Source organism: Buceros rhinoceros, unplaced genomic scaffold (genome assembly GCF_000710305.1).
Source record: "Buceros rhinoceros silvestris isolate BGI_N320 unplaced genomic scaffold, ASM71030v1 scaffold19264, whole genome shotgun sequence".
Taxonomy (NCBI): Eukaryota; Metazoa; Chordata; class Aves; order Bucerotiformes; family Bucerotidae; genus Buceros; species Buceros rhinoceros.
Window position 1 is genome coordinate 6,622 of NW_010410252.1, and position 16,484 is coordinate 23,105.

At 38.2% G+C, this 16,484-nt stretch overlaps 1 protein-coding gene across 1 annotated transcript in view; it reads left to right on the forward strand.

Moving 5' to 3' along the window:
- Nucleotides 1–215: 215 nt before the first annotated feature.
- LOC104492951 (ras-related protein Rab-3C-like) overlaps nucleotides 216–16,484 on the forward strand; it is a gene marked incomplete at both ends in the record, with an annotated part of 45,523 nt that continues 29,254 nt past the window's right edge. The window contains one exon of the mRNA XM_010135559.1: nucleotides 216–334. Within this exon, the coding sequence (XP_010133861.1) occupies nucleotides 216–334 (119 nt within the window). The remainder of the gene's footprint in view (nucleotides 335–16,484) is intronic.

Below are 16,484 nucleotides of genomic sequence, written 5' to 3' on the forward strand. Positions count from 1 at the left end.
CACCTCATGACAGAATGGATGTGTCCCTCTTATTATGATACACAGCAGAATTCTCCTTTTTCCTGTTATGCTCAGTTTTCTCCCTCTTGATTAGTTTTATGAACAGGATTGCAGAGTTGTGCAATAACTGTTGTCAGAGTTTTCTTTCTATTAAAAAAATTATGGTCTGTCAACTTGTTTGCAACACGTAAAAATTTCGTTTGTTATTGTTTCAGGACACAGCAGGTCAGGAGAGGTACAGAACAATTACAACGGCTTACTATCGGGGTGCAATGGGCTTCATTTTAATGTATGACATCACAAATGAAGAATCTTTCAATGCCGTGCAGGATTGGTAAGTAAAACTTTGATTTCCTATTAAATAGCACAGAGAACATTTGATTGTCACTGCTGTGACAATGTAAATTATTTTGTAAGTTTTATTTCCACATGCAGTGCCCAAACATTCCTGTAGCCAAATATATGGTGAGGATTTTTCTGGGAAGACAATGAATATTTTAAAATGTGTTGCATATAATTCACTGTAGCCATTGTGTTTTCTGTGATTTTGGTTATTGTGCATTATTCATACTACTAAAACCAGAAACATGTTAGTGTGGAGAGTAACTGATGAGATACCAGAAATTGTTTCCATATTTCATGGAAAAAAATTAGATACCATGTGTGGGGTTTGTCTTTTAATCTAATTTTTCAGCATGTTGCTTTTAACTGCAGCTGTTTATACATGCTGCTGTCAATCTCATGGCTAAAGTGTAAAAATGATGAGCAAACTTCAGCAGAATAGCAGAACCTAAAATGGCTGGCACTTATATTTCCTTGTATTTTGTGAATGTCAATATGTCTCCATAAAAATCGTCATGTCCATCAGACATGGGTCAGTCAAGATCCGAACAATCTAAGGCTTTTTTAAAAAAAGCTGACCCAAAAGGAAAGCTAATCTCAATGATCTCATCCTTTACAAGTTGTTTTAATATCTAAGAGCCTTCTAGCAGTGCTCCGAGTGATATGAATAGCATTTGTCATGTGCGCCCCACATGCTGTTCCCATGGGAGGGCTGTGTTTGAGAGGATTTTGTTCAAGTTTGTGTGATTTGTTCAGTATGTTTCTTTAGCTTTTTTTAAAATTTATTTTAAGATATGTACTACTGTGTACTTTTTTCAGGTCAGGCAAGGTCAGAAACATCTTTCTCACTTAAAGTAAAAGGCAATGATGCTGTGATGCCAGTTTCTAAAGGAAAGTGTTGCCAAGCTTCAGACTCTCCAAGAAAAAAGTTTATTTTTCACACCTTCCTACTTATTACTGTAGTAGGAAGTGTCACTGAACACATAAAGGACCTTACTTCTCTACAACCTTCCCTCCCTGCATCTGGAGTTTTTCTCGTTCTGTATATTCCAATTGTTGTCATCCACCGCTCTGAAAATAAGAACTGAGTTCCTTAGCCTGAGTCTGCTCTACAATAAATGGTATCTTGGGTTGCCTAACACTTCCTGCGTGAGCACTAGGAATGTATGTAGTCATTAGCACTCCTCCAGGCAAAAGGAGCGACTCCAGAATGTGTCCCACTTCTCCTCTCTGTCAGTTACCTGTACGACTCTACAAGGAGTTGCTTTCCTAAGCATCTCTTTCTGTTTACTAGAGAATCAATAAGCTTGCATGAGTGGTATAGACCAGACCACTAGCTTTTTGAAAACTGAATATATCTGAGAGGAGTCTCTGCTTGGTACTCTAAGAAGAAGACAAGTTTACTCACTGTGACTTGTTATGCCAAAGGGATGTTCTGCCCGGTTTGTACATGCTGGAGGCATTCCGCTGAGTGCTCGCTGTTACACATTTGTGAGCACTGGTTTGTTCAACAGCATGAGGCAGAATCTCCTTCCTAACAGGAGGCAGCTGAAAGTGTCACTCATAAAAGCTTGGCAAAAACAGGATTTGAGGACATCAACCTTCTAGCTGAACCTGCAGTTGCGGTTGCCAGCACCCCTACTTCCTGGGTCTGCCAGCTGAACCACTTTCTTTCTTTGCCTCTGTTGTTCTTAGTCCGTGGGCTGATTCTGTTCAATCACTGGGTTGGGTGATAATGGTTATCTAGGGGCAGCTGTAATCTGCAAATCTCATTTCCCTGTCTCTGAGCAAACCAGATGGCATGCTGTGTATTATTATCTATCTTCCTCCAACACAAAGGTTTCTTTATAGCAAGCATAAATATGAGTCCTTATTATTAATTTTCCCACCTGTTTGTTTTCCAGCCTCCTAGATTTGGTAGGTTCACACTCTTCTCTTTGTCTTCTGGTGAAAAGTAACCAAGCTACTAATTAAAAAAAAAATTATTTCTAAAAAACCCCACCAATTAATTAAAAAAAAAGTCCCTATAAAATGAAACAAGAAAATATTGAGAAGCTATGGAGTTCTGAAATATGTTTATGAAATATGATTTTTCTATAATTTTTGTCTAAAAACTGTACAAACAGTTGGCAGCTACTACAGGAATTTGTTGGACAGGAGGGATTGCATTATTATGTGCCGAGAGCTACTGAGCAGTCATCTGCACGATGAAAAGGATGACAGAGAGGCAGAGAGACTCACTTGTCAGGATGAGACACAGATTTGCTTGTATTTTTATTTTTTGTTTCATGACCCTAGTTGCTGCCCTGCTGTTCTTCCTCTGTTTTCTTCCTCCCATCGCACAGCTGATAAATGATCTTGATTAGCCCATGCTCCAATTTTGTTAGTAATTACAAATCTACAGCTTGCTTCTGAATGTGAGAGAAGTTAAAGAAAACTCGCCATTACCAATACTGCAGAAAGGAAAGCATGGGAATGCACATGTGTCTGGGAATTTGTGAAAGATATGAGGGGAGGGAGCAGGAGCTTTTCAGCCTCTCTGGGGCTTTAAATGCTTTTATCTGTGGTAAATATGCCTCTGAAGGAAGTGCTGCCATTTCAAGTGTATGTACAATGGGCCAAATCCCAGCTCGAATCACATTGGCTTCAAGGCATGATCTAGAAACTGCACTGCAGCCAGGACAATGAATCTGTGGGTGCCTTTTAGATTTGACTAAAGAAGTTGGTTTAAAATGTGTGTTGGTATGGGTCTTTAAAAGCAGTTAGTTCAAAGCAGATGTACCAATGTCAAAAGACTTTTATTCAGTTTGCAGTCTGGCTGACATTTCTCCTTTATAACAACAGGTGAATAGTCTATAGTTCTAGACACCATGCCTAGGTCAGCATGAATCTATTCAGCTGTTTGAAATTCTGTATCTAATTTGACTATTAACATTTTACATTTTAAAAAAATATCAGTATCTGTAATTTTATCTAAACCTATTAGCACCAATTTATGCAACAGTATAGTATCCAAGCATTTGTCCACCACTCTGTGAGTCTGAGAAAGAGTTTTGTCTAAAAGCTTAGCTGAATGACTTGAAAGTCCAATAAATTTCAACCATACTCCAGATGCTTCAGGAAATATTCATACCTTCCCTTTCCTAATTAAAATAAAAGATCTTAAGGATTGCAAATGACAGTACAACAGAAGTTGTAGCCTAAATAGAGATTTTTTTCTGTGGTTCAGAAACTTTTGGCATGAGAAGTCTTGAGTTGGTACTTTTTGATGCTTCTGCTTGTACATCTAGTGATTTATTGTCTTCAATCTCATCCAGAGGATGATGCTAAGAATACACTGCCAGTGCTCATATCCTATAATTGTTTAGTCACTTCAGAACTACTGCCTTCTAGGGTTTGTTCAACTGACCTGTGTTCTCTGAATAGCTATGTCCCCTGTATCGTTTCACATGTACTACAACAGATGCAGTTTAAATGAGCCTAGCTTGGCAGACAGTTCAGACTAACCTACAAAAGAGACACGTCCTTAATAATTTTCTACCATTTGAAATTTTTTGGTGTCATCTACAGTCTTTATCAGAAGTTACTGTATATGTTTGAAAGAATTGATTAAACAATATAAGAGTTATTTCTCTTCAATTTCAGGTCAGTCTCCGAATATGCTTCCTCTAGAGAAAACGTCAGTGGCAGTAGTCACAGGACTTAACAGTATTTTCCTTTATAGATACAGATTTTCAGAAGTTCACAAAGACCAACCATTTCTGTTTTCACTCAGAGAGAGTGGATGTGTGCTGAAAATCTGGCCGCCAGCAGAAACATCAAATCAAGCATACTTTGACTCAGCAGACCTCCTATGGAGCTCCGCCTTCTGCAGGAGGCTTTTTCCTTCAGAAATGCAGCTAGTACTGCAACTGCAAGGTGTGTACCTTGCAATAGTTTGGTGCATGTTGTTCATGCTACCCTGAAAAATGCATATTTGAGGAGGTTTTATTTCCTTAAATAGGAACCACTCTTTAGAGCATCATTTTCTGCCTGGCCAAGGTCTAAATTAGAAACAGGGAATAACCAAAACATCCCATTAAGTGGAATTCTTTAGCTGGCATTCATATGTTTCAAGTAATTGGCCTAGTGGAATCTCTTTTTCTTTTAAAATTCCTTTTTATTAACTCTGAAGGTTGAAATAAGTGAATGTTTACTGGTGCCATGGCTCTTGAATGCATATTTATTTTAGTTCAATTATGACATCACAGTGATTGCATTCATTCATTCCTCTTTTAGTACCACCTTTAGCATTTACATTTATTGAGTTCTATAGAAGGGCCAGGAAAATAAATGCCTCTGAACTGCAGTTAAACCTGTTCTTATAAAGACAGCCTTTCTAGACTGATCATGACTGAACTGCAGTCAAAGACTTATTTATACTCAGGATATTTCTAATGCACTGTCTCTGGCTAGGTCAGAAACAACAGGAATGTAAACTATGATCTAAAAATCTCATTTTATGCAACTTTTCTGTGTCCCCGTTGTGAAGGATTATAGTTACACATCTTTAGAAATTCAAAGGGTCTTCTAGGAAAGATGTTTCTCTTTCCTCTTTGGCTCTTACTTTTTTTCTTGATGTCATTTAAATAGCTTCCCGTCATCAGTCTGCACAGGCTCATCGACTTTGAGAAGGAATCAGCAGTCAGAAGGTACATAAACAGCCTATGTTATGAAGGAGACAGAGGCTTAGGACACAGCTGGGAATTTGTGATACTAAGAACTTTATTGTGCTGTGTTTACTTCTGTATCTCTATAGGAAGTATTTGCAGAATTTAGTACTAACCAGAATGCTTGGAACAGCATGAAAATTAAGTTAATTCTGAATTAACACCAACAGAATGAAATACTGATTATGCATCCTTCATCTGTGTCCATAACACAAGGGAGATGGTTATTGGGAATTGGGTCTGGGCAGAAACAATAGAAATGGAACAGGATCCATCAGGTAAGACCAGTGTAGATCCTGAGCTCTGAAATATGAGTTCAGCCATTATCTGAAATGTGGGGTTTTTTTCCATAATACACATGGCTTTAATTAAATTCTTAAAGGTAACATTTGAGGTTGTTTAAAGAGTGACTATGCTACTATCAGTTCAGGATAACGTCCAGAATTAAGGCTTTAAAAACACGAGCATTCACTACAACATGTATTTAGCAGCTAGATTTACTGGATATGCCAGTACTACCTGTCATTCTGAACTCTGGATAAAATTGTTCCATTTCTTCAAACTATTAGATTTTTCTTTCCCCTTAGCACCTCAAGTGAACTGTAAGTTAGCAGCAATGGCTACAGTGCATTAGAAATTGTTTTTTCTGTATTCTTTCATGTCTCTTTTGTAATAAGAGACATGATAGCATTTTTCGAATTGTCATTAAGAGAAAAAATAAAATTGGAAAATATATTAGCAGATTTATGGGCGAATATAAGAAGTCCTCAAAACAAAGTAATCCCATTAATTCAATGTTAGCACTGCTACATGCACTTCTAAAGGGCATATTTTCTTTTTAAAAAATTTCTTTTTGCTTCTAAAATGTGTCTAATATTCATGCTCGGCACATGCTTGATGTACAGATAGGCTACTTTTCTTTTACCTCTCATTATTGAACTTACTTCCATCATTTAAGAAAAATCCATTATTTGCTGTATATCAGGGAACAAGTCTGGAAAGCACTTCTAGGCAAATTTATCCTCCATCCCTCTTTGCCAAAATACATGACCTGACATGCGGCACAAGTTGTGCAGCTCTTCTGCACAGAGCACAGGCCGTGTATGCCATTACCCGCGTGCATCTTCAGGAGCTCTGTCTGATGGTGCTCTGTCCAGACACGAGGTTCATCATGTCCGCTGGTGATCATGCACAAACAGCCAAGTTTGCCATGGAGCTGAGAGCAACCTCCACACAGCAATGCAGCTTAGAGCCAGAGGACAAAAAAATATTCTGATGGACCATGCTGGTATTAAATGTATTAATTTTGGCTTGATGTTGTCAGAGATTTAAGCATATTCCCCGGGGTTTTTTTTACATAGCTGTAGTTTTCAGCCAAGCTAAGGTGCAAGAGGTTGAATTTTGGTAGATAGTTTCATGTCATTATTTTATTTAAAACAGAAAAATGAAACACTATTATTGCACAAATTATATTCTGTGAAAAGAAGAGGGTGAAATTAAAGGATGAATATTTTAAAAGAATCACAGTTTGGTATATTTTTTCATTTGTGTCTTAAGTCTGTCTTCTGCACAATGGACAAACTTAAGGGGAAAAACTGCTATTCTTTACGGACTTAAAAGAAAGAAAAACACATTTTGCAAATTGAAATGTTGTTAGTGGTTGCAATTACATGAAATTTACAGTTACCCCTTTTAATGTGCACTATTGAAAATGGACCTTTTTTATACCTCAAATTACACTAAAATTGTTTAAATCTTTTCTTTTCTCTTTTTATTCCTGTAAGAACTAAGGCCAGTGGCAAATTAGATATTTTTTCTAAAACAAGATATTTTTTCTCACTCAAAGTAGTATCAAAACATTTGTCAAAAAGTTATTCTTGTGAAACAAAAGTGTTTTAAAATATTTAAACAAAACTCTGTAGTCCAGGTCAGTTTGCTTGGCCATTTTTCAGCCATTGTTTGGTACAGAATTCCTGATGTAGTAAATTGCCCACAGAAAACCTAATTCTCTGACATGACATCTTATCTTTTCTCTCAAAAGTCTGCTATGAACATTTTGGCTTACAAATGCTAAACTGATGCTAGCTCAAACCACCTACATGCTTTCCAGTTTCACAGACACTCTTCAAAATCTTCCACAATGTTTCTCTCAGCATATCTAAAAAAAGAGTATCCCTCCATTTCGGACTCAAGGATGGGACATATCCCTAGACATCTGAAGAGCAGCATGTACTACCACTGAGTCTTCCTGGGGAAGATGATGGTAGGAATATGTTTCACAGAGATTGATTTATGTTTTTGATTACAGGTTTCTATAATCTTCAGCAAGTCACTCATGATAGACCAACAAAATCTAGTCTATGTCATCCAAACTACTTATTTGTTGCTTGGAGTTTTTGGATGTGCCAGAAAGTAATGCATTACCCTCTCTTATCACTGACATTGCCAAACCCGTGACTTTCGGTTTGCCTGGAACACTCCAGTGACAAGGATCTTCCTGACAGCATATCTGATGCTAGGCTTCAACAGCACAGTAGCTTGGACAACACTGCCGTGATGATGATATTTTTTTTATGTTTTTCGTTCTATTAAACTCTGAATTTAAATATGCACATTACTCATGCAAATTTATGCAAATCCTTGCCAAGTGATGTTTGTCTTGAAAATAGTAAACCTTTGATTTAAAAGTTCAAACCTCATCACGAAATGTTTTCAGTAGGTTTACTGTCAAAAAATGATTCACACATTGTAGCGGTTAGTCAGGAAAGACAGCTGTTAGGTTTTCATGACATTATTTTTCTTTACTATTTTTACATTCTTAAACCAAGAAAGAAACATACTTGAACTGAAATTATCCTTATGTGGTTCTTGGTCCTATTGGCCCTTACTCACACTTGCTCCTTTCATTCATTTTGCTGTGGGACTAAGCACTTCTGCAGAAGGTCCTACACCCTCTTTGAACCCCCTTCACTATAGATGTGCCATTTTCTTAGATACTAGGCAGCCACCTGGTATCAGGATGTTAATTCAGCTACCCTAAACTGCATCAAGTCATGCTGCCAGTAGGGAGTCTAATAAGAAAAGGAAATAAATATTGCCTGGACTGAATTCTCTCAGGGTGCTCCCTGTCTTTCTTTTCCCTCAAATCTGACATCAGGGAACATGGTCATGAAGTCATTGCTAGCAATCACTCACCCAGTTCCTGCTCAGTCACTGGTGGCTGAGTGGAGCTCCTCTAGTGGAGCTAATCTCAGCAATACGCTTCAGGAATTCACCAGCAAGATTAAGTCACCCTTGACTTCCACTGGACCTAACCGGTCTAGTGAGCAGCTTAAATAACTGCCTATTTTTTTTTTTTTTAAGTTCACGTGGTAGTTGATTAGGATTGCTGTTGGCCATGACTAGACATGGCTTATTGCAGCATCATGGATTGCAGCCTCTCCGCACCACCTGCCGGCTGGTAACTACATCATAGTGTGGCTGCACCTTCTCTACAGCCCCCACGCTTACAGATAAGGCCTGCAGTTTTGGGGATTAATTTCTTCTGTTCTTGTTAAAGCTGGGCAGCAGTAAGGAAGGCTGCATCACTCTTTTCCTAGGGCCACTTTTATCACTCATAAAAATGTGGAATTCCTGTTTGGTATGAAACCACCAGAATCTTTCAGTTGGGAAAACATGACAAACTAGCAAATCATGCCTGGCTACTATCTACATCTGGCAAGAAGAGAGGCCTTGTTTAACTATGACCATACTTCACTTCTAATTCCCATGAGCATATGTGGCAGAATTATCCTCTAGTTCATGGTTCTGCCCGTTGCTCTTTATGATCACACAGCAAGAAACAGAACATACCTATTTTGTAGCCTCCTATCTCTCAACTAGTAACTGACCTAAACATCAATAATTACTAATAGTGCAGATGCAACAGTGTGAACATAAACTTGCTTTGTTGGACTGGAAATTTCACAGTGGTGTTTCACTGCATGTCTGATGAGGCAATACAGATTCTCAGCCATTCAGAGAACTGCTGTTAACTGTTTGTTGTACCAGATCCTTCTCTACTTCAGATATGGTCACTGAGGATAACACTGAAGTAGATGAAAGCAAACCAGATGACCAGTTTGACATCTAAATGCTGCTGAGCTGAACTGCTATCCGTTAATTAGACTATGCTGAGATAGTCTTAATGAGATTTTCAGTTTTGTCTGCTTTTACCTCTGCTAACGCATTTATTCTTCAAAAAATGAAAGTAGAAAATGCATCTGGGAGGCCAGTGGTGAGCTGCTGGAGTTCATTAGGAAGATAAATAAAATTAAGCATGGTAATATAGCCATATACTAAAGGAGGTATATGAAAGACTGATTCCAATGTCTAGTCTCATCTGTCTACTTTCTAGAGAGACACAGCCAGCAGCAAAAGAAACAAAATCTGGCATGTTGTCATCAGCTCACAATATTTAGTTTTGTTTAGTAATAAATGTTGTGAAGTCTTGAAGCAAGGATAGTTTTTGTTGGCTGAACAGTAATAGATATTCTCTTTTTATCTCCCTGTAACTGCTTATCGACAAAGTTGTACAGTCACTCAGCATTCCCAAATGAAAGCTCTGCTGCCAGCCAACAACATATGAGTCTTATCAGTGACTCAGTAATGTCCCTAAACAGTTACCACTCTCAGCTCAACTTGCAGAAGATTTACTTTTCTCTGTACTCTAATACTCTAAATCTGTTATTCTTAACTTCAGAGGAATTCCATGGCCTCTGCACCAAACTCAAACCTTGAGATTCGCTGAAGGAGCTGTTCCTTTGGGGGATTTCAGATTTGCAGTTACCTTCTGTGGATTGTGCTATATATCAGTAGTGCTAAAGGCTGCGGTTTCATTTATGCAGGCTAGAAGTTATTTGTTCAAAAAGCCAACAAAACCAAGACTCTGCAAGACAGCAGCAAAGCAGTGTACATCCTTGTGGGCAGTCTGAAGTTTAACTGAGTTCCTTCTCCCTTGTTAGCTTCCTCACATCTGCTCCCCTTGGGCTGCTTCCTTTCTCCTGGTAGCTCCTCTGCCTTTAAGTCCTCCTTTCCTGGGCATCTGACTAGTTCAGGTTGTCAAGCATCACCAGTTTTAAAAGGATGATAGCTCTGTGATATATAGGGTGTACATAGGGGAGTACAACAAGTTTTACTGGAATTCAGTCCTCTGCTCCGGGTTGAAAAGTGCCATCAATGTTTTTATGTTGAAACCCAAACTGCAAAGTGTCATGGCAATGTAAGCCACTAATAGTGGTTATTTTTTCAAAGCATAACTTAATGCTGTTTAGGTCTGGCCTGCAAACAAAACAACCTTTAGAGCATCTTCTGCCAGGATATTGGAAGGCCTTGCCCGTTCAAACTAAGACATTTTTATTGAATTCTTAATATGAATATTTTCAATTAAAAAAAAAATTCTAGTTTTTTTCAATCCTGTTTGTTGTTTGAGCCACTGCCAAATCCACACAGAGAACATCGGGACATGAACAATTAATTTTTGGAAATTTCCATTTCAAGGAATTCATGAACAGTAACTGAAAACAGATCTTAAAACTGTTACAGTGGTAGATTCCAGCTGGCTGCTAGAACAGATTGCATGGTACTTGAAGAACTGTATATTTCAGCCTCTTAGGAAGCTCAGGACTCAAGTATATTTGAAACAGACTCTGTATGGTACAAATCCAGCAGACCTGTAAAAACATTACAACCTGTCTCTGTCCAAAGCTACAGCCTCAAGAAAAAACTTAAATCAAGAAATCTATTTTTATCATGTGCAGGTGTGACCAGTACCCTCTGCTCCCAACCCAATGTTAACCAGTAATACAGTTAACATAACTAATGCCATTTTATAAGACCAAGAGTTGTTCTCTGTGACCAGGCTGGTCGTTTTCGTTCCCTTTCCTCTCATTATCAGGCCTTGTGAACCAAGCAGACAAACCAAACAGGTTTCTTCTTCCCCTCCCTCCTGGCCTCAAGATTCCTGGGCACCAGGCTGATTACTGCCTTCCTCACCAGCCTTGAAAGTCCCAAGAACCTGGTCAGCCAGGTGACGATGACCCTGTCACAGAACAGGGAAGTGTAACAGCACCCAGAGCACTGTCTGTAAAATTAAGCTGTTTCAAGTCCTAAGTGGGGAACCTGCACTGAATCTGCTGCTGGACATTGAGACTTGGGACACCCCGGTGGCCAGGGACACCTCCACTGTCATCTGCAGCCTTCAGGGACTGAGTGACTCATCTTTTATATGGTTCTTGAGTCTAGATTATAATTGTTGTATTGCTACAACAAACCGTGTATTCAGATCTGACCCAGTCTGAAGAGAATCTGAGTGATGAGAAATCAGAATTTAAGGTCTAAGCGATTAGAAATCATGTTAAGTTGTAATATAAATTCTGTATTACACTAGTTATAAATTGTACTACATTGATTTTGCTTGTAGGAATCCTGTGCCATTCTAATCACAAACTCTCTGCTATACTAATCATAAAATTCTGTTAAGGAAATAAACCTTAGTTGTAAATATGGTTCAGTGCTGTCATCATTCTGCGAAGGACTCCTAAAAGAACCTGTCTGCCATTTTAGCATCAGGTGACAGCATGTTAAAGATAAATAGATGCTTCTGAATTATGAATATGGAATTATTATGAAATAAGGAAAAAGAAGGGAAACTATCTTGTTAATCCAAATTAGAGGTTCTACTTCTACCCAGTGCTCAACCATGTTTCCCACAATGCAAGAAACATTAGAGCCCTTCTCTTTCTGGAGTGTAAGTACAACAGAAAAATCATGCCTTCTATTTGGGCCGAGGTTTTGTTTGTTTATGAAGCAGGCTTTAGCAGAAAACATACTTCAGAAGCCCCTCCGAGATGTAGCTGTCCAATGTTCACAGCCGGGAATGCTTTCATAAGTTCTCCGCTCACCTCGACTTGTAGATGAGTTCATATTGTAAGAGGAACATACTCCAAAGGGAAGAATAAATCAGTGTATTTTATCTTTAATTGCCTCCTGTCACTTGCACTATAAATCTGTATTTACATTGCTTTGTTCACAGCAAGTGAAAAGAAAGTGTTATAATAATTATAAAACAATCGATAGGGAATGTCTGCCTTGGAAAACTGTAATACTGACAAAACTATTTCAGGCTCAGTTTGACGGAGACAAATCTGCATGCTGACCCCAGTTTTTTCCATATCCCCATTTTAAACTGTGCCTTTCAGAGGTACATAAACGTCAACACTAGCATCTGTCATGTGAGGTGGTTGATTTTGCTAGAGGGCAAAACTCAGTAGGAAATCCATATTCATTGAACACATGAAATTTACACATAGCTTTGTGTATACATTAGCAGAGGCAAAGAGTACTAAAGGAAGCAAAAAAAAAAGAAAAAAAGATTGTTTCAAAACAATTCTGAAGAAAGAGCAGTTCCTGCTGCTAGTCAGTGAAAGAAGCCTGTATATTACAGCTCCCTTGCTACAAACGAGGAGATAATAGAACTGAATATTGCAGCCTCTGGGAGAAAAGGAGAGAACAAAATATGAACCAGCTAGAAAGGATGGGAATGAAAACCTTCCTTTGATGTAATATTTGATATCAGTCCTTTCAGTTTTGATTGCAGGGGGAGAATGGCAAACACCTTATTAAGATCTAGCCACCCACAAGAAACCTACACCTGCAATTAAAAAAAAAAAAGAGATGGAGACATAGATTAAAACTGCATGTGTGTATATAACTTTTGTATTGTATTTTTAGATGAAAGTATAAATTAGCCATCTTTAGCCTTTGTCTTTATTTAGTATAACCTATATAATCTGTTTTTTCTGAGCTTATAAACCACAAATGCTCTACACTTTACTTAGCAGTTAAAGCAGATTTAAAGACATTTCCTCCATAGATCAAAGAAAATCAATATTGCTAGTTCATCTTAAATACAAATGCTTATTCATTTTTTTAATGAATTTTGTTGTCTATGGGCATATTTATGTGAGTAGTTTACAGAAAATACGAAAGTAACCAAGAACGATCAGGAAATGTTGCCTTTAGCTGAAAATTCATACTATAACTGTTAAAGGAGATTTATATTCTGAAAGTCATGGGTGTTTAAAGCGACTTTTCAGTCTCCATGGAGACTCTTCACTGGGTTAGTTACTGCAGTCAAAGCTTAGATATATAAACAAAAGCATAGGTACAATGGCTAGAGGGGAAGTCTGGCTTTATATGAGGTTGTTAAAGGGCTTTTCGTACTGTCTACCATAGTAGAACAGTATTCCAGATCCAGTGTGTTACTAAGAAAACAGAAATTAACCTTTTCCTCATACTTAAGTTAAAGGTTTAAAATTTAAATAGTTATTTATTTAGGTATCTTCATTTTTGCCCTCCCAAATGAGAGAACTTTCAGGGCTCATATTTTCAGGAAAACTAGGATATGTTACAAGCTCTTTTATAAAGACTATCTGAACTGCAAGCCATTGAGTTAAAGCTTAGTTTGTTTTAATTCCAGTTATTTACTTAAATATTTCTCTCTTTCCCAGTGAAGTCGCACAAGGAAAATCCAGTCAGAGCTTGCTAGAGCTGTCCTGCCAGCTTGATGTGAAATGTCCCAGGAGGCAGAAGGGAACTGTGCAAGAGGGTGACAAAACTGCAGCACTCTTTAAAGAGACCACAAGTTCTGTCCCACACAGCAAATGGGCACAAGCAGAGAGAGCAAGCAATCTGAGGTGCTGTCTTGTGTTTGGAGAGGATGGTGAAATCCCAACGGACAGAAAGGAGGTTTTCAAAGGAGGGGTTTGAAAAAAAAAAAAATAGGTCCTCCAAGTCAGCCAAGGAGGCTCAAAGTTGTTTGCCGGGAGTGGTAGTTAAGCTGAAAACTAGATACATTTCTAGTAGAGAAGGGCTGAAAGGTGATCAGACAACCTTCAGAGGTTTCCTCAAGTCAGTTTCTGCAGTAGGTGAAGATCAGCAGCTCTTGCTGAGAGGCACAGACCTCACAGCATGAGTCAAGGTCACAGGCCTGCAGGAGGGCACTGCAGACACCAGTGCAAACCAGAAAATGCCTCTAATCTGAGGGAGCTGAGTGAGGGCTGGGGAATGAGACAGCATGGATTATCCCCCACAGCTTGAACACCTGTCTTCAGGCTGGGGTGGAGTAGGAGGGCTTATATACCTAAATCACTGGGGAACTGCTGCTGGAAGCTTATCTGTATTTGGCATTTCTGTTATTGATCTTTATTTAATCCATACATCATCTCATGCTGATTTCCCTCCCTACTCTCCATGGCAGCTCTTTAAAAATAATTTCTCACAGCTCTCTGACTGTCTTCCATATTCTCTAGCCTATTGACATATTCATTTTCATTGGTGTTCTTAGCTTTTCTTCTGAGTCCAGAACACCGAAACCTTCTTAAGAATCCTCTTCCAAAAAAGGTATTTATCCTATCCTTACTTAACTGGTGAAAGCCTTCGCGGGAGGGAAGGAATGGAAAATGCTTTTGTTAGGAAGAATGCTGTAGACTGAGAGCATTTCATACACTAGAAGGAGGTTTGTAAAATATATTTAAACAAATCTTGGAATGGTTCTGCCCTCACTTAGGGTCTGCCAGAGGCCACTCATAAACACACAGATATTGCTGGAAAAGTCTCTGAAGCAGCAGCATTCTTGCATTTCAGTCTGATTTTATGTAATAAACTGCTGAAGTTGAGTTCTGACAGCAAAAGTTATCTTGAGAACAGTGCAGCAAGGGACCAGCGGGTTGTTTCAGTGTTGATCAGTATTTCAAATTCTGGGGTTTGTCCCATGAGTTAGAGAAAGGTGATGAAAGGCTTATGTTAAAATACTGGGTAGGGTAAGGCCGTTCGTATTTCCATGAGGTGTGCAAATTCAGCTGGACACTGTCTCCTATGCTGCCTTGTCCTATTATCCTACACAGAGGAGGTATTTTAGTTTGCTTTTATGGCTTCCAGACTAATGCTGCCTCATATGCAGCTTGTTCCCCAGCCATGGAATGCTGCTTGCCCCAGTCAGGCAGAACTGGGACAGTATTCTGAAGTGTAAAGTGCACTGTATGTTGGATTAAAATCTTGATGTAGAATCCCACAGATTGCATGGTTCCCTGTCACAGCTTTATTACATGCAAGTGGGTTTTGCCTTTGTAAAGGCAAAGGTCTTCTGATGTGCAGGAGTCTCACCAAAATACAGTATATTGAAACCAGTTTCTAGATTTATTTTTCTTTTAATAAAGATGTCAGAGAAAATGAATAAAAAATAAGATTTTCAAGCTGCAAAACCTGTCAAGGCAAACTATTATTATTCTTGGTTAGTAGAATGCTTGAATCATTAGCTTAGTCTTATTCCATGATTTATGTTATGTCCAATTTGTTTCTATATTTACTAGGCTTCTTCACCCTGTTAATAGGGCTTTTTTGTACTGAAGTCAACACCCATCTCTCCTAGACTTGGACTAAAGATTCTGATTTTTATGTTTTTTAATATGTTCTCCTTGTGGTAAAAGTCACAAGGAGGTGAATAACATCATAAGTATTTTGATATTTGAATATATTTAAGTTGATTTTATTAGGCATCACTGATACAACTATTAATTAAAAATTCCAGAAAAAGCAGCATTCCTTTCTTATGTAGTAAGATTTGAGCAGAAAGACAAACCCAATGCATGAGAGTCCTAGGCAGGGGAATGCTCATAAACACAAGTGTTTGGATTCACTTTTAAGCATTATTAAGTCAATCAGTCAATACTGATTTCATTACTTTCATTTTTACTGTATTGCTTTTTGGAGCTTCTGTTTATGCTGAAGGCACTGTCACACTTTCCTAGGTATACTTAATTGAAAACTATTGATTCATTACATTGGTTGGTCTCCTCTTTGATTTTTTTTCTTTTTTTATAGCCATGGCCAATTTCATATCATGCTGCAGAGCTAGATGAAGTCCTCCACCCTATTAAAAATCAGGTTTTGAATGTCTTTTGCTCTCCCATTTTCAGCTATAGCTAAGGCCATCAAGGATGAAATCAGCCAGTCCTTTCTATTTAAGTGCCTGAAAAATATGAATGATTTGAGTATTACTTATTTAATATTCAGAAGTTAATCAGCATTTTTAGCATTTTGATTACCATTTCCTGTTTGTTTTTTTTTTTATTTAATTCCATATTCATAAAAAATGAGGAAACTAAGGGAGTGGAAAGAGAATTTCTGTAAGAATGTATACATGCTTTACCATGGAGTGGTTTCCTTCTGAGCCTTAGCAATGAATTCTGCTGCTGGGAAAGTCTTTCGTTTTGCTTAGGATTTAGACAGGGAGAAAAGAAGCAAAAGCATGAAGAAAATGAGATGAAATCTTTTCTGTTACGCCAGATGACTAATTATTTTGTTGTGCTTTTTTCCTTGTCCTCTGCACACGTA